Here is a 27,080-nt window from a genome sequence, read left to right on the forward strand (position 1 = left end):
ATATCCTTATGCCCCTGAGATGAAAATGTCACTCATTTGCATCGTTTCTGCATTCATCACTTCATGCATGATGTCCCCCTTTGGGTTGTACTTCTCTGGATCGCCTTCAATATTGGGGCCTCTGGCCTCTCTGGATTAATTCTCTCGCACAATCAGTTATTCCACCTGCCTCCCTCTTGGGTCTCCTCCTCCAAGCCCTCCCTTTCTCTTTTCCTCAATAAGACCTAAAATAATCCTGGAATTTATTTTGTTTTTATATTTGATCCTGGAGTCTGTGTGCCCCTGTGAACCTCCTCTTTCTCCCTCAGAGGAGCTGGTGGTTTCAGGCTTCTGGCCTTGCAGTAAGCAGCCCAGTACATGACCCACTGTCCCCACAGAGATCATTCTGCATCACAATGGACTGAAAGGCAGTGAGTTTGAGTGTTGTAGTTATGCATTTAAGAAGAAAAGGTGACATTTTTTTTTCCGTGTTGTCTGCATCTTAGCTGAGATGTAGCTGCGAGGCCTGTAGGCACAGCTCACATTTTCTTCTGGAAGGTGATTAATACAATCTAGCTCTTAACTTGATTGCAAATTCAGAACTCTTCATTGCAGAAGTGATTTGAATTGAAAAATATACAAATACCATCTGTATCATTTCGCAGTACCACAAACTGTAGCTTACAAGAAGAGAATGTGTTCACTCACCATTTTGACGGCTAGAAGTTTGAATTTAGGGTGTGGGCAGGAATATACTCTCTCTCTGCAGGCTCCACATTCTAGTGGCTACAGGCCTTCCTTGGCTGTGGCAGCATAACTCCAATCTCTGTCTCCATCATCTCATGACCATCTTCTTTCTGCATCTGTCTCTATGTCTCTTATGTTTAAGAAGGACTCAAGTCGTAGTGGATTAGGGTCCCCTCTATGCCACTATGATCTCTAGATAACTAATTCCATCTGTTGATGTTATTTCCAAATGAGATACCAGGAGTTAGGACTTCAATCTATCTTTTGGAGGGAACACAGTTTAACTCCTAACAGTCTGCCCTCTGACTCCCACTATTTATGTCCTTCCCATGTACAAAAGAGATTTACCCCATTTTAGCACCCCCAAAAGTCTTAGTTCATTCTAGCATTACCTCTGAGTCAAAAAATTATATGTAAATATAATCAAATCTATCCTAGAGCAAGATTCCTTTTCATCTGTGAGGCAAACTTCCTTCTTCTCTGTGGACCTGTGAAACCTGGAAAATAAGTTAACACAAAACACGATGTACAAAGTACATATGTACAATGTACAAAGTACTTCCAAAATACAATGGTGTAAAGACATAGGAAAGACATTGTAAAAGGGGGGAAAAATAAAGAGGGAATCCTGCTTCTCAAGCTTGTGTGAAAACTCACAGGGCAAATACCATTGAATTCCAAGGCTAGAAAGCAGTTCCCTGTGGCTCACTGTTACCCTCGAGGTCTGTGGACAGCCCACTGGCCTTAGTCTCTGGCCCCTGGGCCCCAGTCCCACCCTCTCAGCACAGGATGGCTCAAACCTCTTTCCTCTGGCCCTTGCCAGAGACCCTTTACTCCAGAACCCAGGAGCTGGGAGCCAACCCGTATTCCCCTCTCCATTAGGCTCATGGGAGCAAGAGCGGGCCCACCAACCTCAGAGCCATGGTCTTCCCTTTCTCTCAGCTGGCTGAGCTGAGAGACTCTACTGATCTGTCTCTGTCTGTAGCATCTCAAAAGTGCGGCACCTTTCCTTCATGTGGGCCCGTCCCTGATTGCTTCAGCTCAGCTGGCAGTGTTTCTGCTGAGATAGTTCTTTGCTCCATCATTCACATGCCTAATTTCTGTAGCAAAAAAAAAGAAAAGAAAATTCAGTCCTACACTTGGTCTTCTCTCCAGAGCCTTCCTGATGTTTTAATATGCATTAGCTGAGAGCACTTCGAATCTGTAAGCTCTGGCTCCTTTCCGTTTGATAGTATCTCCTGCTTACCTTGTTCTAGAAGCAAGGAGAAGCCAGGTCACATTTTCTACACTTTCTTGGAAATCTCAGCTAAATATCCAAGTTCATCAACTGCAGGTTGTACTTCCTGCCCAGTGACTGAATATAATGTTAAGCCAAGTTCTCCGACACTTTATAACAAGGATTGCCTTTCTCCCAGTGCCCATCATGTTTGTACTTTCCTGCTAAGGTCTCACCCAAAGTGCCATTGATGTCTGTATTCTACCAGCCACCTCTTCAGACAATTCAGGCTGTTTGTGCCATGTGCCTCCAAACTTTCCAGTCTGTTCCTACTACCCAGTCTCAGAGCCAGTCCACCCTTTCATGCACTTCCCAGTACCAAGAGCTGCACGTTTCCTAGTGCTGCTGTAAAAAAGTACCACAACGTGTCTGACTTAGAATAAGAGGGATGTGTGCTCTCGCAGGCTGGAAGCCAGATCTTGACTGTAGACAAGGACTGCTCTCTTCCTGAAGACTCTACAGCAGCGGTTCTCAACCTGTGGGTCGTGACCCATTTGGGGGTCGAAGGACCCTTTCACAGAGGTCACCTGATTCATAACAGTAGAAAAATTACAATTATGAAGTATCAATGAAAATAATTTGATGGGGGGGGGTCACCACAACATGAGGAACTGTATTGAAGGGTGGTGGCATTCGCAAGGCTGAGAACCACTGCTCTAAAGGGATATCTCTCCTGGTCTCTTGTGGCTTCAGGTGGCACCAGGAAGTCCTTGGCTTGAGGCAGCAGACCTCCGTTTTATCTCTGTCTTCAATGGCCATCTTCTTTCTTGTATTTGTCAGTGGTTCTCGTTTTATAATGACAATGTTAGCCATGCGGATTAAGGCTACTTCAGTATGTCCTCTTGTGAACTAATTACATTTTCAAAGGCACTGTTTCAAAATAAGGTCATATTTATAAGTACCAAGGTTATGACTAAAACATGTACAAGGACCAGGATTATGATCCTTACTGGGGCCCTACCAGAGAGGTGGTCCTTGTTATAAAATGTTAGAGAACTTGGTTTCATTATATTCTATCATTAGACAGAAAGTAGAACTTGCAGTTGTTGAACTTGGATATTTGGGGGAATGCAATTAACCCAAATCACCTTCTATTGAAAGACATTTTAAAACTCCATCCATGCATCCTCACAATATCCCACTTTCAGGATCACTGCTTTCTGATGTGCCTGCAAGGATAAACTAACTGCAGCTATTACATAACTCAGCAAATTGCCCCGCTCTTTGGAAAGATGTTGGATTGGCAGTTTCAGTGTTGAAGACTATCTGTCAACAGCCGTGATTTTGTTGTGTCATAGTTAATGGTCAGCCCATCTTTCTGACAATAGATAATAACACCTGACACTTACTAACCACTTAGTAAATGACCGGCCATTGGGGTAAGCACTTTAAATATGTGCATGTCATCATCATAAACGTGTGTGTGACAACTCTTGCCTCTAATTAGTTAATAGGTTAGTAAGTAAGGTCACACACGTGCCCTTCCTCATGTTGTTAGTTTCAATTAAGTGAGCTCCAACGCAGGACAAACCTAACAGAGTGAAGTGCTGCTCGATCCCTAGCCAACTTCACGATCAATGGAATATCACTTACATTTCACATCGTAGCAGGGTAACTGTGGTCAGCAGGTTTGGGCTAAGCATCCAGGCGAAGGCGCTGTCGGAAGAGCAGCCTGGCAATCTACACATACTTCTGAAAACCAACTGGTGAAAAGCCTTCTGGGTCACCGCAGAAGCTCCTCTTAGCAAGAGGGATTAACTTGGCCTTAACACTCTGTGTGTGTGTGTCACTTCATGCCAAACAGGGTTAAGCCCTAGATTTGAAGGAAATGGAATGGAATTTATGTGTCCAGGCTGATGGTGATACTTTTAACTTATGCCATTTCCACAAATGATCTATGCCAATTATAAAAGAGGCAGCGGTATGTTATTCTGAGAGAATTCTTGCCTTGATGTCTGCAAAGTCATCTAACTTTGAATGGGGCCTTCTGTCTGGAGAGGAAATAAAATTCATCTTGAAAGTCGGAAAAGTCTTCACAGGAAGGGAACGCTGGACCCTCTTAGTAACGGCAGCAATTATGGTCACACCCCAAACCGTAGACAGACCTGAGCTTCCTGAAAGCTAAAAACCACCTCGGGTAAAAATTAATAAGAGGATAAAAGTATAAAACCAGTAAAATGGAACATTCAAAACAGACACGGTAAAGTCTAGAGATCGCAAAAGAACTAGCTAAAGATGAGTAAAAAGGGATATAAATTTTAACAGAATAAACCTAATGTATAATAGTCAGACTGAGGCTCTTGTAAATGTGCAACAGAATTTCTGGTTGGTTGACTTCTCATGTATTCCTGCCTAGGATTGTAAAATCTGGGAAAGTAGTGGCTTGCGGCTTCGACTCATAGTTTTGTATCTGCTGACTGAGCTCCCGGGTGGGCTGGCTTCAGGAACTGCACAAACATAGCATCTGCTCGGCCTGTCTTTACACTAAAGAGATGATCCGTGGTCCTCCACTTCACCTGAATAATTAGTCCTTTTATTCAGTTGCCCCATCTTGATTAAAATAAAACTCACTTATCTTAATCAGGGTACCTTTCTTTTTTTCTGGGGTTTTTTTTTCATATCAATAGGAAAACTGTAGCCTCGTTAACATGAATGAAGTTTTCCTTACATTTCCAAGGAGGCAAGGTGGCACTGTGGATTAGGCTCCTAACTGCAAGCTTGGCGGCTCCAACCCACCGGGAGAGAAAGACAGGCTGCTCCCAGAAAGACTGACAGCCTTGGAAACCGTAAATAGGGTCCCTGTGAGTTGGGATTCATTTGATGGCAGTAGGTTTGAAGGATGTTTTTATTAGACAATAACATCTTGTAGCAATGAAAGTTTTGACCGTTTTTCCTCCCTCTTCCTATATTTAGTTTTGAAAAATAAAAGAAATAGTTACTGCTTTAGGTTTTGCTTGGAGAGAAGCATTTATTTATGACCTTATGGACTGGTACTTTGGAAGTTCACGTCAGCAGGATTCAGGCTGTGAGGAAGTACACTCTGAACTGTTTCTTCCAGAAAGCTGCTCAAGACGATTTTTCTCTTCTGTCGAAACATCGGTCATAGTGAAGAAGGGATATTGCATGGGTGGCCAGATACATCAATAATTTGCTTTTCTACAGGGAAGCTTGCGGCGAATCGTTGCCCAGTATTTCCTTGACTTGGTTCCCCAGGAGAGATGTTGTTTTAGGCTCTTGTAGTTCTGTCTACAGCAATTCAATGGTAATGCCTCCTCCCTCGAAACTTGGAGTATTTGGCATTCGCATGTCCCCTTGTCCCCTGACTGACATGGAAACCGTATATAATTCCATTTTTCATGTGCTCTGTTGACATCGCACATGCCACCCCAATAATTGTCCTGATCCAAGGATGGCCTGCAAAGCCTAAAAATCAAAGAAAATCTTTTCAGAAAGCGACAGTTTGTGCTAGGATGCCAACAGCTCACAGAAGGCCAAACGGACATCCGAGGCCAGCATGGGAAACAGAGCCCACTGGAAACAGATCAGCCATCTGTGTGTCGTGAGATGCGCCGTGTACGGATGATAGAAGGGGCACACTTGAACTGGGATTGTGAAGCTTCTCAAGCTATGGGGGGGTTCTTCTGTGATAGTATGACGCACTCACAATCAACCCCTTGACTCAGGTAGGGAAAAAAAATCCATGATGTCAGGCAGGCATGGACTGTCTGCAGAACTTCCCAAGATGGGTTACACTCTTACTGCCCGCTGCCTCCCCCATGCTCCCTGCTGGCCTCCCACTCCTTGCTGACGCACCTTCTGCCTCCAGCCGCTCAGCACCCACTGCGAGGCTGGTCTGCAGCAACTTGCTCAGCCTTCCCTGCAGTGCCAGCCTACCCTGCCCAGCCTTCGTTTACTGCAGCTCCTCCGGCTGGGCACGGTCCATGGCCCTCTTCTTTCCTGAGTCTGCACACTCCCTCAAAACCTTGCTTCACACCCATGTGGTCACCATGTACGGGTCACGGGCCGGCTCCTCTCAAGCCAAGTCCGTTTGTCCCTCCATCTCCCCAGGCACCGTCCTAGTTCACCGCAAGCTGAACACGCCCTAAAACCTGCGCTCCGCATCTTTTCCTCGGGGATCTAAGTCCATCCAACAGGACACAGGAGTAACTTTCCAAGAAATCTTTGCACGTCTGCCCTTCTTAATTCTTGGTAAACGTCACCCAGGGAGATCTGTTCAACATGCGTATCTGCCGCTGTGTGACCCCTCGCTCATTCGGTGCTGCCAATTCTTGCCAGGCTCCCTTGGCTCCAGTGCCTACATGATGCAATCTCTGGCACCTCTGCCTGGTCTCAGTGCACTCTCCGCTTCATGTTCTGCCTGAAGCCACAGAAGGCTTTTGCGGCCATCAGAAGACGTCCCTGTCCCCTCACCGTCTCGGGGAGCCTTCCTTGAATCCTCAGAGCAGGGCCAGTCAGCCTACAGTGAGTTCCTAGAACCATCTGCCTCTGTACATGGTCGCACTCATGTATGTTTTTAACGAAACATGTATTTGAGAGACTTCCATTAATGCTCACGTCTCTCAGCGGATTCTCAGTTCTGTGAGGTTGAAGCCATCTGTCGTGCTTACCGTTTTCTCTCAAGCAGCATACCCAGAACTGGTGGTGTGGCTAGGTACGGTCAAGTCAGCTCTGACCCACGGCGATCGGATGCATGACAGATCCGAACACTGCCGATGGGCCTAGCCTCTGGGGGCGGGGGATGAGACTCCATCAGGTGGAACCATGGCTTTCAGAACACACTTGTATGTTATCGGGCTTTTCTATGGCTGCCTCTTCTAACCTTTCTCCCGAGACACCCTGGGTAACCTTGACCTGCCGACTTGTCTGTTAGCAAACACGTGAAACATTTGTACCCCCCCCCCAAGGATTCCCGCTTTGCTGACAGTAGACATTTAGTGAAATCCCCACGCCCCACCCCCACACAAAAAGGATTAAATGGAATAACTGAATTATAGAACCCAAACCCGGTAATTTTTTTTACATTACCCTAAACAGGGGTTGGCAAATCATGGCTTGAGCATCAAATCTAGCCCCTCTCGTTTTGTAAATGAAGCCTGATCAGGACACAGCCAGGCCCCCATGCAGCAGCACAGTCTGGAGGGTGCGAGAGAACCACTGCATGGCTCACCAGGCTGCAAATCTCCACTGTCTGACGGCTTATATAAAAAGGTTGTAAACTTCTGCCCTAGGATCCAAGTGAGCTCCTGCTGCACCAGGGGCGTCTGAGGATGGAACGGGCCTGTCTGAGCTAACGTGCACTTCTTTCGTTAGGTGTTTGAGATGCTCGTTAGTCCTGGAGACAATATCATGCTAGATGAGCCTGCGTACTCGGGAACGCTGCAAGCGGTGAGTGCTCCCTTTCACAAAAGGCGCCTCTCTTTCCTGAAAGCATGAAGAAGAAATGACCCCACATCTAGAATCATCTCTGTCCACCGGGAAAAATTCACTGACAACTTTCATCAGTAAGCAGGATGTAGGTCACATGCACCTTCTGTGTTAGACGCGCATCCTGATGTGGCGAGGCTCACGATAGCTGTCGGTCGGAAAGTACACAGTGTAACATCATTCGCCAAAGGAATTAGATCAGGCATAATCACGTCTAGTTTTCTGAATGTGACTGAATGCTTAAAATCTTTGTTTTTCCTTATTATTTTTTATTACCCTCTGCGTAAGCACAACTCTATTACGTGGGAATTTGATGTGATGATAAATAAATGTGCTACAAGTTGAACTGCCCACTCCAGTGTTAAACTACCGGGACGGGACCATCGGAGTAAGGAAGCTGATCATCTAGCTTGTAGCGTTCTGGATCGTAGGTTGAGGATTCCTGAATCTGGGGCACCAAGCTTTCGGATCAATAAGTACACGTAGGAGTCCCGGGTGATGCGCACAGTTGTGTGCTCATCCGCAGAGAGAGAAGTTGGACGTTAAGTCTACCCAGAGGGCCCTCAGAAGAAAAACCTGGCAATCTTATCTGAAAAACCAGCCTTTGAAAACCCCATGGAGTATCCTTGTACTCCGACACACAGGGGGCCCCCGGGAGTCCACATGGACAGCTCATTTGGTATTTCTTTGTTTTGTTCTGCCGGTTCTCATTATCATGTTAAAGATAATCCAGTCCAAAAAGGCTTGGCTTTGTGATGTAGGAAATGACTCCAGTCTCTCAGTGGCTCACTGCCACCAAGGTGTATTTCTCACGCGAACGCCCACCTCACGTCCACCTCAGATCAGCGACCTTCCATGCTCTCTTCATTTCTGGCCCAAGTTCATGGAACCATCCTCTCTCTTGGGCACTGTGGGTCTTAAAACAGAAGGAGGGGAAAGAACCATAAACTGGGTCTTAAAGCTTCAACTTGCAGGAGACACATCACTTCTGCTCACCATTTGTGGGCCAGTGTCCAACGCACGGCCAACCCTGCCATCCGTGAGGCAGAGAAGTAGGGTCCATGCTCCAGGAAGGAGCAGGCTGTTCTTCAACAACAATAGAACCAACCCCAGGAGAACAACAGGATGAAACTACCCATCCTCCACCCTCTGGGGCTTGGCATTGAGTACAAGTTCATAGAGACCTCAGGTAATGTTCTCAATATAAGAAACCTTGGTAACAGATCTTGTCCGAGTCTTGGGGTTTATTTTTCTTTTCTTTTTTTTTTATACTCAACAGCTACGTCCACTGGGCTGTAACATTATTAATGTGTCCAATGATGAGTATGGAATTGTCCCAAAGTCCCTCAAAGAAGTACTTTCTAAATGGAAACCGGAAGATTCGCAGAACCCCAAGAAAAAGACTCCAAAATTTCTGTACACGGTCCCAAGTGGCAACAACCCTACTGGAACCTCGCTGACCGCAGACCGCAAAAAGGAAATCTATGAGGTACCTCAGGAGGATGTGCTTCTGTGCCTGCATTCCTGTCTCTGCTGAACTTGTTAGAAGACTATTAGGCAAATTCCATTCTGCTTACCTAGTTTTCAATAAAAAGAAATCATCTATGCCAAGAATTCCAATACATTTAAACACAATACCCAAACTAAATGTACGACCATTGAATTGGCTCCAACTCATAGCTACACTGTTTTGAGTTTCCAAGGCTGTAAATCTTTGGAGAAACAGGTGAGGTTAAACCGCTGCCCCTACTGTTAGCACTGAACCAGGCAACCATCAGACCCACCAGGGCTCCCTAGACACAGTAGAGGTTTTTGTTAAATATTGATGAGGTTTTGTAGATGTTTTATTTGTTAATTATTGATGAGGTTTTTCATCTTTTCCCTGAATTCATGCTATTCGATAAAAAGGGCTGATGTTCAATTTCATACAGTTATTTGATCTTTGACCCCAAGTTTGATTTTCATGGGGGTTTTTTTGTCCTGTTTTCAACTTGCCTCTTTTTCCTAGTCCTTGACACTTGAGATTACAAAGCAGTTCTTTAAGATAAGAAGAATGTTCTTTTTGGAAGATTTCTTATAGGTACCCATCCACAATGCCTGGCTTCTCACTATTGACAATTAGAAGTATCAAGCACATATTGACTTGTACAGAAACTCTTTTAAAATCAAATAAAAGCCATGCCTTTAGAGAAGTCTCTTTCATGCACCTGACTTTTCTCCCTAACCTTTCACAACACGTTTTTCAAAATGAGTGCCCACACATATATTAAGCTATATGGAATCTAATCACATGTAGTGAAATCATAAGAAAGATTTAAAACAATTCCCTTTGCTCGTAATACATATGTACACACACATATGCTTGTATGGGTGTATATCAGAGGACTTCAAAATCTTACAGGGAAAACATAATTTAAAGATAATGGAATTTTTCCGTGAACTCTTTGAAGCCCTTTCATATATCCAAAATATTGTCTTATTCTTACATTGCCTACTCTCTAGGGCTCTGTCCTGAGCTTTCTCTTCATACATAACCCCCAGACAGCCTCATCTACACTCGTGGTTAAAACGTCCCATCTCTATACTGATAGCTCTACATTGGCTACTGTTAACCTTGCCCTTGAATTCCAGAGTTCTGTGTGCAACTTTCTATTGATACCCCAATACTTCTTCAATCTTATGTAGGTGCCCATTTTCCATCTGCACATTCTTCATCTCCATAAATAATGCTTGATGAAGAATGACCCTTTATTCATAAGTTTCCCTTCTCTCTTCTCCCTCCACCCAAATCACTCCATATTGTGGATTCTGCCTCCACCCTCATCCAGTATGGTCTCTAAGCCTGTTCTTACTGAGTTAATTTGAGCATACCCTCACTACCCTGACCCACTCCATTCCATTCCTGATCTTTCACAATTCACTCTCTACATCCCAGTAGAAATGTCCCTGCTGCGCTGTCAGTGTAAAGCCAGGCCTCTCACCCTCCTGTCTACAGCCCTCCAGTAGCTTCCCCGTGCATTTCAACTAAGATCCAGATTCCTGTCTGCCCAGCAAAACCAATCTGGCCTTCTATCTTTGACCATGCCTCTTGCCATTCTTACTCCAGCCATGCCTACTGCCCCAGCCAGGCTGCACTTCTTGTTAGCCCTTAAACATTCCATGACTTTCTCTCTCTCTCTCTCTCTCTCTCTCTCTCTCTCTCTCTCTCTCTCTCTCTCTCTCTCTCACTAGGACACTTGCGCTCATTCTTTCCTCAGTCTAGAATCTTCTTCCCTGATACCTTACAACCAGCTCTTTCTGGTACTTTGAGCTCCAGTGTTCGCTCATTAAGAAGGCTGCACAATGATTCAACCCGAAATAGTTGCCTGGTCTCTCTCTCTCTCTCTCTCCCTCTCCCTCTCCCTCTCCCTCTCCCTCTCCCTCTCCCTCTCCCTCTCCCTCTCCCTCTCCCTCTCCAAGCCAAACTCATTGTCATAAGTCAGTGCTGACTCATAGCAACCCTGGTGGTGTAGTGGGTTACGCATTGAGTTGCTAACTGCAAAGTCAGCAGTTCAAAACTACCAGCCACTCTGCAGGAGAAAGAAGAGGCTTTCTACTCCCCGTAAACATCTTAGGATCCCACAGAGGCAGGTCACTCAGTCACTCCTGAGTCCTCTGAGTCTCTCTCAGACATCACAGCATTAATTATCTCTTTGGGACTTAAAACCCAACTGTGTACTCTTCTTTGCTTTGCTACACATTAGCTTATGTATAGCCTGCTTCCCATTACAAGAGACTCCGCATGTAAATTCCAGGAGACAAGAGCCTTTGGTGTTTTCTGTACCTCTTCACCCTCACTTGTCCATCACAGTGTTGCTAGTTGCCATCAGGGCGCCTCCAACTCCTGGCCTCCAACTCCTGGCCTCCTCATGCACAGCAGGCCGAATGACACACAGCCCCGTTCCCGTGCCACCTTCATGATCCTTGGTATATTTGAATTCATTGCTGCACTATTGTAAGATCAAAAGAAGAGACTCGATTCAGACACCAGGCCAGGTGGGTTGCAAACAGCGAAGTCTCTAAGTTGCCTGGCTGCAGAGGAGCAGAGATAGAACAGTGTATCATCCCCGCTGTGGCTGAAGCATGCACCAGCCTCCTGCTCAGGAACTCGTGTCTTTATGTAGTGTACAGTCACGAGGAATGGGCTGGGGACTGAGGTGGAAGACACACGCTGGGTCTCCTTGGCTGATCGGCATCATGAACGCTCCAGGCATTCGTTTTCGGTTGTCATACTTAATAGTTCAGTGATTCCTTTGTGGATATCATGGTCCCGGGTTCACTGGTTTCTGGCAAAGACACATTGTGTCCCATTTGTACAGAACTTCTCACATGGGCAGTCTTGGGCAAAACTTTATAGGGTCAGCTGGGGGCAAGCCCAGGGCAACTTGGGTTCTTACCAGACTGACCAGCCTCCCAGCTGTTATTCAATCCACCTCATGGAGGTTCCCATCCCCTTTTTTTTTCACCTGGGCCCTCTGCTTTATCAAGTTCAATAAGCACTTGTTGAGTGAGTACATTTAGAAATGTGTGGTTTTAAATGAGTCCAATCCCAGCTGGTCCTTGGGAAGTAAGTGTATCACTTTAATCTTTTCAGCTGGCAAGAAAATACGACTTCCTCATCATAGAAGACGATCCTTACTTTTTTCTCCAGTTCAGCAAGGTAAGCGAGCATGCGAGTCCATTTCTGAACGTTCACGCCGTCTCCTAAGCCACCAAGGAGAACACTGTTCACTTGTAGCTGTTGTTGTTAGCTGCTGCCGAGCCCGCCCCTGACTTCCGTTGCGCCCTTAGGCTACAGAATAGAGCCATTTCATGGGATTTTCTAGCTGTCATCTTTGTGGAAGCAATTTGACAGGCCTTTCCCCACGGAGCCACTAGACGGTCTCAAACCGCTAACTTTCAGGTTAGCAGTCCAATGCGAGCTGCTTGTGCTGACCCAGGTACCTTGTATTTATTTGTTACCACCTCAGTGTTTAGTAGTTAAGAGTTAGGCTGTTAAAGGTCAACAGTTCTAAACCACCAGCTCCTCCAAAGGAGAAAATGGGCTTTCTACTCCTGTAAAGAGTTACAGTCTCAGAAACCCACCGGGGCAGCTTTACTCTGTCCTGCAGGGTCACTGCAAGTATCAGCTCCATGGCAGTGAATTCCAGTTGGAGGACTTTGATTTTATCAAGGAATCAATACATTTCCTCTTTTTTTTGTAGAACTGCTTGTTCCTGAAATAAATTACCTTTAAAATAGTAGCTGGCTCCCTGTACCTTGTTTTTCAGAACTGGTAATCTTCTTGAACTTCAAGTTTTAGTTCACAACTCCTTAAACATCATACCAGGGACATCAAGTGGCCTTCATCATGGGTGTCCCTTCTAGTCCCTTGATAGTGGCTAACTGAAGTGATATCTGGGGTAGGATCCAGAAGCTGTGTCCAAGCTGAAGGAGAAAGAGGACTGTGGTGGACATGATGTCCACCAGGGAACTAGGAGCCTGGCCTTCCAGGCAGCTCTCCCTATGCCTGCCATCCTGATCACTTACCTCTCGGATCTTATCTGTAGAACGGGCTTTCATATTCTTTTCCACTTTCCATACTTATGGCTTCCCATAGACACTGTAGGGATACAGAGTCCTAATGCCTGGAAATCCAACACCGTGCATTCACCGTCTTTATTTGCAGTGGGAGGGGAGTAGGAGGTGGCTTCAAACACTTAGTGGGAAAACCCATGATCTTTTAATGCCGTTGTAATCACACTTCTGGATCCCCCTTATACACTTGAATCCTGCCCTTTCCAGTGACCTAAAAGGAAAGAAGAACTCCGATTGCTCGCCTGCCTACTCCCCCTCCCAACCCTCGCACAATCCGGGCCCCCTTACACCTGTGTGTCTCCTTCAAAAGCAGATGCTGAAATCCGTGTTCGACACTGGCTAGATTTCTCATCTGCATTCCTCGGCCTCATGGTCGTGGCTATTTGTTTACTTGTGTTTTATCTCTCTAGCTGGTTCTCCACTCTCTATGTACATTATCGTGAATACTGCTGCCATTTTTCATTTTGATCTCATCCAAGCTCGTTTTGCTTGGTCCTTCTCTAACCTGGGCTCCAACCCTTGGAGCAAAAAGGATTTGGTGGTGGTGGTGGTGTTAGGTCTGCTAGCCAGAAGGTCAGCAGTTCAAAACCACCCACTGCTCCACAGGAGAAAGATGAGGCTTTCTACTCCTGTAAAGAGCGACCATCTTAGAAACCCCCAGGGACAGTCTACCCAGACTGTAGCACAGCTGTGCATAGGAAATGACTCAATGGAAGTGAGTTTGGTTTGGTTTGGCTTGGCTTGGCTTGGCTTGGCTTGGCTTGGCTTGGCTTGGCATGGCTTGGTTTGGTTTGGTTTGGTTTGGTTTGGTTTGGTTTGGTTTGGTTTGGAGCAAATGGAAAAACGCTGAGGGGAAAGCATAATGTGTGTGTTGGACAGAAGTATCCAGGAGGAGAGGCAGAGGCTAAGAAGTGACCTCGTGGTTTCAAATTCCTCTCAAACGGGGTGAAGTAAAGGTGTTGGACGAGCTGGTTGTGCGACTGTCACCCCCACGTCCTGCCCTGTCCAGTCTCTATGCAAAGTCTGTGCATGTGAGGATCAGCCCTCTGAAACCTTCCATTTTGGGTTTGTCTCTGTCTCACCTGAAGCCCTGGGCACCGACATTTCTCTCCATGGATGTTGACGGCCGCGTCATCCGAGCTGACTCGTTTTCCAAAGTCCTCTCCTCCGGGTAAGCCCTGCGTCTCTCGCTGAAGGGTCTGTGTGAAAGAGTTGGGCGGCTGTACCATAGTATCTTGTAGTGCACACTTTTAAAAAATTTAAGGTACTAGTGTTCCACCCGCCTTAAAACACCACTCTGATTAATGACCTGAACATAAGCTCTTCCTCCCCCTCTCCGTCACCAGGAATCAAAGGCACCCCCTCACCATCAACCTAAAGTGAAGGTGGGATGGTTCAGGTTTTTCTATTGATAGGCGAACACACATAGTTGGAACTATATTAGGCCAGAATTGCATAACATGTTAAGTGTGCTCTTAAATTTAAATTTGCATTTTCAATAAGAAATCATTTTAGTAGACTATTTTAAATATCTAGATCAGCGGTTCTCAACCTTCCCCAGGACGCGACCCTTTCATACAGTTCCTCATGTGGTGACCCCCCAACCATAAAATCATTTTCATGCTACTTCATCACTGTCATTTTGCTACTGTGATGAATCTTAATGTAAATATCTGATGCACGGGATGTATTTTCATTGTTACAAAGTGAATATCATTAAAGCATAGTGATGAATCACAAAAACAATATGTAATTATATATTATGAAATATTTATTTCTAAAGACAAATCAATGAAATGTTGTCTTTAAGCATGGTGCAGCATGGGTAACAGTCTTCACGCCGGGTACTCATATGTGGGTGCATCTGCATGTGGGCGGACCTGCCTGGAGACGAATAGAGGAGCAGTGTCTTGGTTCCGAAGACCATCAGAAAGATGTGTTTTCTGATGGTCTTAGGTGACCCCTGTGAAAGGGTCATTTGATCCCCACAGGGGTCGCGACCCACAGGTTGAGAACTGCTGGTGTAGATCAATTTGTCCTTTAGGTCCCCCATCTTGTCCTAATGAAATCAGTAAAGTAGTACATCTGGGTCGTTAATATATGTGGATATGTGACTAATAACTGTTAATATTCAGTGAGCATGTCTTTTCTCTTTTTGTGTAGGTTGAGAATAGGGTTTATAACAGGTCCAAAACCCTTGATAGAAAGAGTTGTCTTACACACACAAGTTTCAACAATGCATCCCAACACTTTTACACAGGTAAGGATAATTTAGGAAATTAAATGTTCTTATCAGACCAGAATAGACAATACGTGTTGTCAAGTAAGGCTGAGCTATAGTGACAATAAGGAGGGGAAAAAATCTCAACTTTATGGAATCTCATCTCCAATATGGACTTAATTAAAAGACCAGATTCAGTTACCTACTGTGAAAGGTAAACGAGAGTTGAATTGACCTGGTATTCTTGAGAGGCATAGACCAAATTCCTTGATGGCCAGGGAATGTTTGCTTGTGTGTCCCTAGCCAGTGGTCCAGGAAATCCATAAAGCCCCTGCTGGAAGGAAACTAGAACTGAGCTTGGTGAAGTAGCACAGTTTGTACTTATTGTCCTGCGCTCTGGGAGGCAGCTAAGACTGCAAACCTGTTAGTGACTAATGATTTGCCTCCCACACACATGTGCTACCCCCTCCAAAAGACACTGGTTGGAATATATTTCAACTAAAATAAAGGGTAGATCGTGTTTGAGAAGGAATATATTTCCTGACAAAGCTTTGAGAAATTATTGGTTCCCATCCAACCCCAGTGCAGTCTTGTGAATCGGATCTCAGAGGTAAAATTGCTACTGAAGGACACGAAAGGAATAGAAAAGTGTGTGCAGAACAGAGCACTTGCTTGATGTTGTGCCTCTGTGGCGTCCTTCTGTCCATAAATCTCCCTCCGTTTTGTCAGGCTGCGGACTATTTCATATGTCTTTAAAGTCTGTTATCATCCAAAATCTCACTATCTACTTAAAACATTTCGAACTCCCCCCTCTAAAATGTATTTGGAGATACTGTCCTAACTGCACAGGTTGTACAGCTTCAAATGTTTGTTTGACATGTGACTAGAGCTGCAGCAACGCATGATCTGACGTCGACGTGGTCCCTGGCCCTAGCTGCGTGCCTGTGCACAGTGAACTTTTCCCTTGTGTCTCGGTTTTCTCATCTTTAAGCTGGAAATGATAGCCTGCCTAAAGATTAAGTTAATTAAAACGTAGTAATGTCTTAGGATAGTGCCTGGCACATCACAAGTACGACATCCATATTTTTTATTCGAATTGTTGTTTTCCCTTGTTATTCATTAGCATTCTTAACCACTGACCATTCCTGCAGCTGGGTTCAGCATGTGATGTCTTATGGAGGATTACATGTGACCATGAGTGAGTTGCTTTGACATTTGTCCTAAAGAAAGCACATCTTAGGGGATAAACCGTGATGTGTATTACTGTTTTCTCTCGCTCAGCTTCTGGTCTCGCAGCTTCTGCACCAGTGGGGACAAGAGGGCTTCCTGGATCATGTACAGAGGTACTGGGTCATTAGTTGAAAAGCTCCTGAATCGCCTAGGAGCGCAGTGCATGCACGGTGCACACCGAGGGGTTCGTTTACATTCTCCCTTCCAATGTGTCCTAAGAGGGACAGTAGGAGCAGCCTGTTAGAAGCAAAAACTCTTTGTATTCTATTTGCCCTTCACCTAGAAAGTCTCCTCGGGAGCATAAGGTTGGGACAGGGGGCAGAGGATTTGAAAGCTGAGACCACCTATAATCCTCGCTAGGTCAAGATTCGCTTACTGAACTGGCTCGAGGGTATACACACGCATATGCGCCTGAGTCTTTTATTGAATCGGCCAGCCACGAAGGGCACGTGACACAGAAAATGGCTCAAGTATGGTACACGAGGATACAGTTTGCCTAAATAACTAGTGTTGTGGCACAAGTTCTGAACTCTTTCAGTTACAGAAATCGGGCACTTCCTAGCCATTGGACAACGAGGAAAGTGGGAGTGTCTGTGTGCCTGTCAGTTAAACAGTATTTTCTCTGACCCGGAACGTTCATCTTTCTGACAAATGACAGCAATTATTTTGAAGAATGAAAAAAAAAAGACATATCCTGCTACTTCTATGAGAACTGTTTTTAAATTCTCCATTTCTCTCAGAAATGGGCTTGGCTTTATTCATTTTCATTTCACTAACTCATTTCAAAATGAAGACAAAAATGCAACTGTAAAAAGTTTACCCTTTAGCGGAATATATACGCTCTGTTCTCTTATTCAACCTTCACTGCTTTAACCAAGATAAAAGACAAATGTTTATAACTGAGACCCAGAGTGATTTTCGTACCTAGAGTCAGTACATTGATGGCGTCCCTGTCACCGTGTTCCTCTTTTAGGGTTATTAATTTCTATAGGAGCCAGCGGGATGCAATGGTGGCAGCTGCCAACAAGTGGCTGAGTGGTGAGTGGAACCCACATCCCAATCCCTGTGATAAGCACCCCACTTCTAGACTACCTTGTAAAGACACCCCCACAAACCGTTCAGCCTCCTGCCCTTCCTTTCTCCTTGCACCCCGCCCCCCCACATCACTTACTTTTTTGAGATAAAAGCCAGAACATGTTAAAGTTCTATTTTTTAAATGTTACCATTGAAGAAACTCTTTCAGAAATACTAGCTTACAATGTACTGCTTGCAGCAAGGCTCATATCTGCCATCATGGGAAACGGCTCCAGATCATTATCCTCTTCTTTGTCTGCAGATTTGGCGGAATGGCACGTTCCTGCTGGCGGAATGTTTTTGTGGATTAAAGTTAAGGGCATTTCTGATACAAAACAACTGATTGAAGAAAAAGCCATGAAGAATCAGGTAAAGTGGAGAGATGGGAATGTCCTATCTAGATACACCTTTTTTTCTTTAAAGTAACTCTTTATTTGAATAACAGTAGAGATGTTTTTCTTTGTCCAGTACTTCAGTGCATAATGTTTTAATGTCACACAGGATATTAGACTCACATAGGAGGATTCAAAAAGTCCAGTATCCTGCCATTCCATTTTCCCCCAAACTGAAGCTCACGGCATAGGTTATCTCGTTATTAAAATCATGATAGATTTTGGGTGTCCTAATTAATCAGCTAGTCCATGTTAGTGGGAATAGTGCCTTCTAGCTTATCACTTTTTGACAATGAGTAGCTCAGGGGTTAAAATCACAGTCTCTAGAGTCAGTGAGCCTGAGTTTGAATCCCCGCTCGGCATCTTACTTGGATACGTGGTTTCAGGTAAGTTACTTATCCTGTAGAAGAGGCTAATCAGAATCCATCTCTCTCAGGTTACTGTGAGGATTAAGTAAGTTACTCTATCCAAATCGACTAATAAAATAAGACTAGTGAAAAGTGTATTTTAAATACATTTTAACTACTATCGGTATTTTACATCATATTAATATTTTAAATAGATTCCCATCCTCCCCACCTCCCCAAATATGATAAAGTATTCTCATGATAGCCAATTTGGAAAACACAAAAGTAGAAAGAAAAATTTTACCAAACACTAAACTCACTGCTGTGGAAATTGGTATGGGGGCCACGTCTGACCTCCTTGGGTCCCCAGACCGGTTGCCACAAGGCCAAGGGCAGACCTGTCCTCTGCCTTCCATCTCTTTGCACCTACTCTAACGCCAACCTTCCTTCCCAAAGTATCCTACGTCTGTGCTGGGCTGGACAAGTCACTGTAGTGGCCGCACATAACTCACAGATGCTGTTGCCAATTCTGGGGTTATTAGGAAAGCAATCAGTTACAATTCAGATGACAGATGCTCTGGACACAATTACTGTCTATATTCGTGTAAAAGCCGTTTTTCAGCACATTTTTTATGTAGTTTTTGTGGTAAAATTAGGTGCCTCGGCTGATATTTGGGTCGGCTTATACTCAAATGTATACAGTATTCTGTCCGTGCAGTTACTTCTGTGCCATGCTTGCAGGCAGGCCTCTCTCTAGCCTTCAGCCACTTGGCCTGGCCAATGCCCTGCATCAGCAGTGTTGCAAAGCTGTTTTAGGGCTACCAATGAGTGCCCCAAGGGCATGCCACTCCGCTGTAAACCTCAACCGCAATGTCCTCAGGTCCAGCACCAAGCGTCAGCAGACCTAGCCTGGCCCATTTTTAAGTGCCCAGAGACACTGTAATCCACAAACCAGCCTTCTGCCCCAAAGGACGCAGCTCCCCTTGCTCTGTGGACTAGGAAGTCCACTGCTCTGCCTTTTGCTCGGTTTCTGCTCCTGGTTCAGCCACTGCTGCGCCTCTGGTGTCAAAGTCGTCCTGGATCAAGAGGGGGCCGATGCACAGGGATGGTGGGGGTCGAAAGGACATGCTCCACTCCTGGCTCTTCTCCAGTTTAAATAAGGTCCTCTCTTCCTGCTTCTAGGACAGCTCAGCAGAATGGCATTCCCACACCATGTTCACAGTCACTCCCAGCTTCCTCCTCCTCCTTAACCAGATGCACCAGGAAAAGGAAGGTCTTTTGGTGGTAGCAACAAAGGCATCTGCCCGAAGATCCACATTAAATAACACTGGCTAACGCACACAGGCGGGTGCCTCCAATGTTAGACTTGTTTCTAGGTATATGTGACACCCTCGTTCAGAAAACAACACCAGAACATATGCCCCTCTTAACTCACCCATAGAGCAATCAGGACATTTTAATGTTGTGTCAGCTGGCCTGAGATAAAGGAAGTGCACTCTGGGCTTATTTAAAATAGCTTGTGTGGTACTACATATTTAGGTCGTTATACTTCACGTGGTCTGCTTTGATCCAAAGAGATATTTGGATATTGCAAGTTGTAGGAACTTGGAATTTTCCCCAAGTATCACTTCATCTTTCCTAGCAACTGATAACAGGTAGTTCCCATTTGTTATCTAAAAAGGGGGCTAGAAATAAGAGGTACTGAGCCATAAGAAAGGAACCCTGATAGTGTAGTGGGTTGCTTCAGTGTCTGAATGCTAACCATGAGGTCACTATTTGAGCCCACCAGCGGCTCTCCAAGAGACAGATGAGACAGTCTGTTCCCATAAAAATTTCCACAGCCCTGGAAACCATAGGAGAAATGCCACGCTGCTCTAGAGGGTCACTGTGAGTCATAATTGAGGGACTGTTGGTGCTTTGGTACAATAGAGATTCAAATGTTCTGAACGCCCAAATGGGTCGGTCCATCAGAGTTCGAACTCCTTTATTCTAATGAAAACATTCCAGACTTGTTATCAGCTGGCCCAACTTCTCCACTGGTACACAACAGACGCTCTTAAAAGGAAAAACTAGAATGTTTCTTATAAAGAAGTTTGTTCAGACCCACCTCTGGAACATTTAACGTGAATTATCCATTGACTTATATATATTAAAATGTGTTCTAAAATGTTGACTGCATCATTTAAAGAAGAAAAAATTGTTGTTGTTGGATGCCATCGAAGCAGCCCCCACCACTAGCAACCCTGCGCACAAAGGAAGGGCACACCTCACGGTCCTGTGCCACCTCACAGTAGTTCCTCTGCCTACATCCACTGAGGCAGCCCTTCAGCCAGCCCCTCTCCTTGAGGGCCTCGCCTCCTTCGCCGCCCCTCCACCTTACCCAGCCTGCGGTCCTTCTCCAGGGGCGGAGCTTGTCCTGCAGAGTCACTCGGAGCTGAATGGACACGATGGCAGCGAGTTTGCTTGGGGTTTAGCCTAGATGTGAATGCCGGCTCCCCCACTTTGGGAGGGTTTCTGACCTTCAAACCATCTTTCTGGAGGGCAGGACTTGCACCACACTAATTGCTCTCCTCTCAATAGCAGCATGTACCCAGTGCCATCACGTCAATTCCGACCGCAGTTACCCTGAAGGACAGAGCAGATCTGCCCCGGGTTTCCAAGGGTATAAATGTGATCGAGGCAATGACCACACCTTTCTCTTGGGAGAATTTGCCATGGTTGTAAATCTCTTTCAAATATGCTTCGCCGTGTTTTCAGTTTTATTTTTATGATATACAGAATTTTTCTAAAAATTGAATTCTCCTCTTAGTGTTTTCTGCAACTACTTTTAACCTTTAAATGCCCTTCCTCACTCTGACATCAGGCTTACCTCTGCATGCTTTCCGTTTTTCACTCATGATAAACCATTTTTTCCCGCAAACTCTCTTAGGTATTGGTGGTGCCTGGCTATGCATTCTTCATTGACTGCGTAGCTCCTCGGCCTTACTTTAGAGCATCCTTCTCCATCGCGTCTGCAGAGCAAATGGACGTGGTAAGTACAGTTGGCTTCCAGTAGGGCCTGGGACCAGGCCTTGGTTTGTTTGTTTGTTTGTTTGTTTGTTTGTTTGTTGTTTGTTTGGGTGAGTGTGTTCCTTCTGAAAGTTTCCAACACTATTTAATGTCTCCTTGGGCTTCTAGAAACCCGGTATTTGCTGAAAAGTCAAGAGCTATCACGAAAGACACACATTTTTTGTTGCTAGACTTCTCTAAGCAAATGAGGAGACTCCGTTGCAGTTAAAACTGTCCTCGTGAGTAATTTCTCAGAACCTGCAGTGTTTGTGCAGAAAACGTCTTCTTCCATCTTTCATGGAATTAACCTGGGCTGAAAATACAAACTCACAATACTCACCCGTCTCTTTCTCTGAGGACTATTGGCCCCGTGAGAGTTAAGTAGTCATTCACAACATCACCATCAGAGACCCTGAGTGGTGCAAACGGGTAACGTGTTTGGCTGCTAACCAAACAGTGGAAGTTCTGGTCCACTCAGGGGCACCCCGGAAAACAAGGTTTCGTCCTCTCCAGTGATCCCTTGGGTTGGCCAAGGGCCCCGAGCCCCAACTTTCCACCACTCGGACAGCAAAGTGCAAAACAGATCTGCTTGGTGTTCCTAACTTTGCTCAGTAGTCGCACTGAAAATCCAACTCGTAAAACCTGTTGAAAAATCCAACTTGTAAAACCCTGTGCCGGCCGAGTGAGTCCTACGTCGTGTCTATGCTCAGACACCACGGTAGCGCTTCCGTCTGAGCACCGCTCTCACTCAAGCTGCAGGTCCCACTTTTGATAGCGCGTTTAAAACGTCCCGCTGCGCTTTTGCTTTTTTAATGATTTATTGTGGGCGTTGTTTTTGTTTTTCCAACCGTTTTATTTGCACGTAACTTACACATCATACGGTCGTTCAATCATATCAAGGGGACTGTACAATCACCACCACATCGTAGTACAATCCCTACCCCCCCTTGGTGGAATAGCCTTTAAAATGAGTGGTACAATCATAGTCACTTCCAGTGCTCCCTGCCCCCTCCTGCTTTGGTTGTTTGTTCACCAACTCCCCTTTCCCTCCCACTGTGCTTTTTTTGCGCTTGGTTTGCGTAAAATCTTGCGACCACGGCGCCAAAGAAAGTGAGTGAGGCCAGCAATAACGGAAGCCAAACCAAACTCACCACCATCGAGTCAGGACTGACTCATAGCAACCAACCCCGGTGCGTTTCCAGCGCCACAGCTGTTCACAGGAGCAAAACGCCCCATTGTGGTTTTGTGTTTTTTGTTTGTTTGTTTGTTTGTTTGTTTGTTTTATAATCATTTTATTGGAGGCTCGTACAACTCGAAAGACCAGTCTTTATCCAGAGGAGCTGCTGATGGCTTAGAACTGCCGACCATACAGCTCACAGTCCAAAGCACAACCCCTCCACCACGAGGACTCCTTACGAAGTTACGGGGGGAAACTTGGAGAACCACAATAGAGTTAAGGAAAGAAATTGTTGCAGATTTTAAAACAGGCACTGCTGGTCTGTCTTCGTGGCTGAATGCAACATGGCTGAGTTAACGTGATCAATAGTTTTAGGGGGAAATGTGATTCGAGCAGCTAATGTATTGAAAGGTATAAAACTGTTAACTGTGAAACAAAGAACTCAGAATAGGTTGAAAAGTTACTGTTAATTTGGGTAAATCAGACACAGCTCCATGGTGATCGTGTGTCCAAGACAGTGACAGGCCCCATGGCTAAAAACCTCCATAGTGAACTTGTAAGTGTAATTTGGGGGCCTCAGAACCAATCATTTAGTTTTCCATTATTTCCTATGGGGAAATTTTTCTTGAACTTTTGGATATTGGAACATGATTTTGGAGTGAATTGCATTCAATCACTGCAGTATTACTGTACTTCTAAAGCATGAGCCACGGAGACTGTGGCATACCGTCCCACTGGGCACACCCTGCTCTCATCATGAGCTAGAGTGGACTCAACAAGAGCCAGAAATCACCAAGTCTAACTGTGGCCTAAAGAACAGCATGCAAAGAGAGTACTTCCTAAGAACTGTGGGTCTGCAAAGGCCAGAAGAAAAATCATCAACAGAACAGTGTCATTCACCTTGAAAGAATTGATGCTCCTGTGTAGGGACAGTCGTTTCTGGAAGCCTCTTTTCTACTTGCTTTCATATGTCAGTGACGTCACTAAGAAGACTTCTCATAAGCCCTCTCTGTTTTTATATATCAAAAGAGCTGGACAAATGAAATTATATTCTGCATATAGCCAAGCGATAGATTTCAGAAAATAAGATTCTATAAGAATTCCATGAGATTCCGTTAAAATCACTTGTGTGGAAGGAAGTTGGGGGAGGAAGACCTTTGGAGCCAAAATAAACAACAACAAAAACCATAAATATATGATAACCCTTATTTCTTATTTATTTATTTAAATCATTTTATTAGGGGCACATACAACTTTTACCACAATCCATACATACATCCATTGTGTAAAGCACATTTGTACATTCATTGCCCTCATCATTCTCAAAACATTTGCTCTCCACCTAAGCCCCGGGCATCAGCTCCTCACTTTTTCACCTTCCTCCCCACTCCTCCTTCCCTCATGAACCCTTGATAATTAAAATTATTATTTTGTCATGTCTTATACTGTCCGATGTCTTCCTTCACCCACTTTTCTGTTATCCATCCCCCCAGGAAGGAGGTTATATGTAGATCCTTGTCATTTGTTCCCCCTTTCTCCCCTATCCTCCCTCCACCTCCCAGTATCGCCACTCTCACCACTAGTACTGAAGGGACCATCTGCCCTGGATTCCCTGTGTTTCCAGTTCCTATCTGTACCTGTGTACATCCTCTGGTCTAGCCAGATGTGTAAAACAGAATTGGAATCATGATAGTGCGGGGGGAGGAGGTATTTAGGAACTAGAGGAAAGTTGTATTTTTCATCATTGTTACACTACACCCTGAATGGCTCATCTCTTCCCCGCAACCCTTCCGTAAGGGGATGTCCAATTGCCTATAGATGGGCTTTGGGTCTCTACTCTGCACTCCCCTTCATTCACAATGATATGATTTTTTTGTTCTAATGATGCCTTATACCTGATCCCTTCAACATCTCATAATCACACATGCTGGTGTGCCTCTTCCATGTGGGCTTTGTTGCTTCTGAGCTAGATGGCCATTTGTTTACCTTCAAGCCTTTAAGACCCCAAATGCTATATCTTTTGATAGCCGGGCACCATCAGCTTTCCTCACCACATTTGCTTATGTCTTCAGCGATCGTATCGGGGAGGCGAGGACACAATGATATGATATTTTGTTGTTTGATGCCTGATAACTGATCCATTCAACACCTTGTGATCACGCAGGCTGGTGTGCTTCATCCATGTGAGTTTTGTTGCTTCTCAGTTAGATGGCCACTTGTTTACCTTCAAGCCTTTAAGACCCTCGACATTATATCTTTTGATAGCCAGACACCATCAACTTTCTTCACATTTGCTTATGCACCCAGTTTGTCTAGAGCAATTGTGTTGGGAAGATGGGCATCATGGGATGCCAGTTTAATAGAACAAAGTATTCTTGCATTGAGGGAGTACTTGAGTGGAGGCCCAATGTCCATCTGCTACCTTAATACTAAACCTATACATGTATGCACTTAGATCTATTTCCACATCCTCATATATAAATATATCTACATATGTATATGTAGACCTCTATATATGCCCTTTGCCTCCTAGCTCTTTCCTCTATTTCCATTGACTTTCCTCTTGTCCCACTATCATGTTCAGCCTTCATTAGGGTTTCAGTAAACTCCTCTCAGTTATATTACCCTTGATCACACCCTACCAGGCCTCCTACTCCCACCTCACCACTCATTTGGATCACTTGTTGTTCCCTTGTCCCTGGGTTTGTTAACACCACTACCTTTCCCCCCACCTCCTCCTCTCCCATGTCCCCCCGAACCGTCAGTCCTGTTTTCTCCTCCAGATTGTTCATCAGCCTATCTTATTTAGACAGACCTGCAGAGATAATAACATGCACAAACACAAGACAGAGCAAAACCAAGCAACAAAAGAAAATAAAACTCAACAACACCAACAAGCTAATGAAAACACACACACACACATAACACAACAACAAGAAAGAAAAGCTTGTAGTTAGTTCAGGACTGTTTGTTGACCTTTAGAAGTGTTTTCCAGTCAAGTCTGATGGGGTGACAAGCCCTGGCCCCAAAGTCTATTTTTGGTATTCCCTGGGGACTTTGTTGCTCAGTTCCCAGCTGTTCTGTTGCACGCCCTTAGTGTTTTGCGTTGGTGTGGTGGGATCAGATCTGGCGGAATTCCCACACTGTGTCTCCAGTGCTGTCCCCTGTAGGGCTATGGGTCAGTGAGGGATTTCATGTCGCATAGTGGGGCCTGGCCATGGTCCTCTCTGTGGATTGGCTGCTATGAGCGGAAATCTCGCCGTCAAGGGTTGGTGGGCCAGGATACACTCCGCTCTCTCTTCCTTCCCCTTAATTTGCTCCAGTGTGCTGTGATCAGACAGGTCCCTCTCCCTGAGCTGCAGATTCAGTGCTGTCCTCTGAAATAAATTCTTCTGGAGGGGAGGGGCAGGTATCCACGTAGTTGGATTGGGGCCAGCCCCTGAGACCTCTCCACTGTTTCCCTACTCTATGCCGGCATATTGCATTCACATCTTGGAGCACTGGGTTGAAGTCTGGTCCCTCTTTAACTGTGGAGATATAAACAATATACTCCCCTTGGGTGGGTTTGTGCCTTGTGCCCCCACTACCCATTTCTTTTCTTTCTTTTTTCCTTTCCTTTTTCCTCCACCTTTTAAATTTTGCTTATACCCTACCTAGAGAGAGCAGATGTTAGACTTGACTTTTTATTGTCTTAACCTAAGAAGTAGATGCGATGTTTATGGAATTTCAGATGTTAATAGTTGACATTTTTTAATTAGCATCCTAATTTCATCAGTTCTTATTCTGTTCTGTTTTAGGCTTTTCAAAGGCTAGCCCAACTCATCAAAGAATCTTTATGAAGAAATCGAGATTACTCATGGATTTTATCTGATAAAATATTTCTATGCTTTGGATGGATGAAATGATGACCTTTATTGAACTTATAGATGCAATTTAATATTTTGGTATTTTAATAATTTTTAAAGTGTTTAATCCATTAGGTTGACAAAATATCATTTTAATCAATTTATATCATTTGATAAATTTTCAGCTTAAAAATTATTTTATCTTTGGTTTTACTGTAAAGGACTCTGTAGGTTCTTTATGGTTCCCTAGAAATTTCCTTTGAACCTAATATTTTATGGTAATTTGTTCTAGAATTTTAAGGTGGTGCTCTCTGTGGATCAAATGTTAAATGTTCTACTTGTAAGAAATTTTCTGTTGGTAAGAATGTTAAATTTGAAATTTATAAATGAGTAGCGTACAACAGACATTGTTATACCATACAAATCTCTTTACAAATAAAATCCCACAATTAAACATACCTCACAGAATCAGATCATTTATTCTAAGTAAGGAGGAGAGATCGTGGACTTAGAATGACTTTCCTCATTGTTTATCCATCATACTACACTGTTTACAGATTCATACTATTATTAGTTATAGCATTTAAATTTATTACAACCTTTTGGGATAATTTAAGATATACTTCTGTAATGATTTTCTTTATTCCCTTTAAAATAATTACTTTGCTGTCTGAGTATTAAAA

General features: G+C 44.6%; 1 protein-coding gene across 2 annotated transcripts in view; it reads left to right on the forward strand.

Moving 5' to 3' along the window:
* AADAT (aminoadipate aminotransferase) overlaps nt 1-26,866 on the forward strand; it is a 30,549-nt gene extending 3,683 nt beyond the window's left edge. The window contains exons 4-13 of one of the 2 annotated variants that reach the window (XM_075556876.1): nt 7,334-7,408; nt 8,727-8,936; nt 12,081-12,146; nt 14,152-14,234; nt 15,227-15,323; nt 16,566-16,627; nt 17,488-17,552; nt 17,851-17,957; nt 21,257-21,358; nt 26,350-26,865. In XM_075556876.1, coding sequence (XP_075412991.1) covers nt 7,334-7,408; nt 8,727-8,936; nt 12,081-12,146; nt 14,152-14,234; nt 15,227-15,323; nt 16,566-16,627; nt 17,488-17,552; nt 17,851-17,957; nt 21,257-21,358; nt 26,350-26,391 — 909 coding nt within the window. In that variant the 3' untranslated portion in view covers nt 26,392-26,865. Of the gene's footprint in view, nt 1-7,333; nt 7,409-8,726; nt 8,937-12,080; nt 12,147-14,151; nt 14,235-15,226; nt 15,324-16,565; nt 16,628-17,487; nt 17,553-17,850; nt 17,958-21,256; nt 21,359-26,349 lie in introns of both variants that reach the window. The other variant, XM_075556877.1, reaches the window with a different exon arrangement.
* The last annotated feature ends 214 nt before the right edge of the window (nt 26,867-27,080 follow it).

Source organism: Tenrec ecaudatus, chromosome 8 (assembly GCF_050624435.1).
Source record: "Tenrec ecaudatus isolate mTenEca1 chromosome 8, mTenEca1.hap1, whole genome shotgun sequence".
NCBI classification, from domain to species: domain Eukaryota; kingdom Metazoa; phylum Chordata; class Mammalia; order Afrosoricida; family Tenrecidae; genus Tenrec; species Tenrec ecaudatus.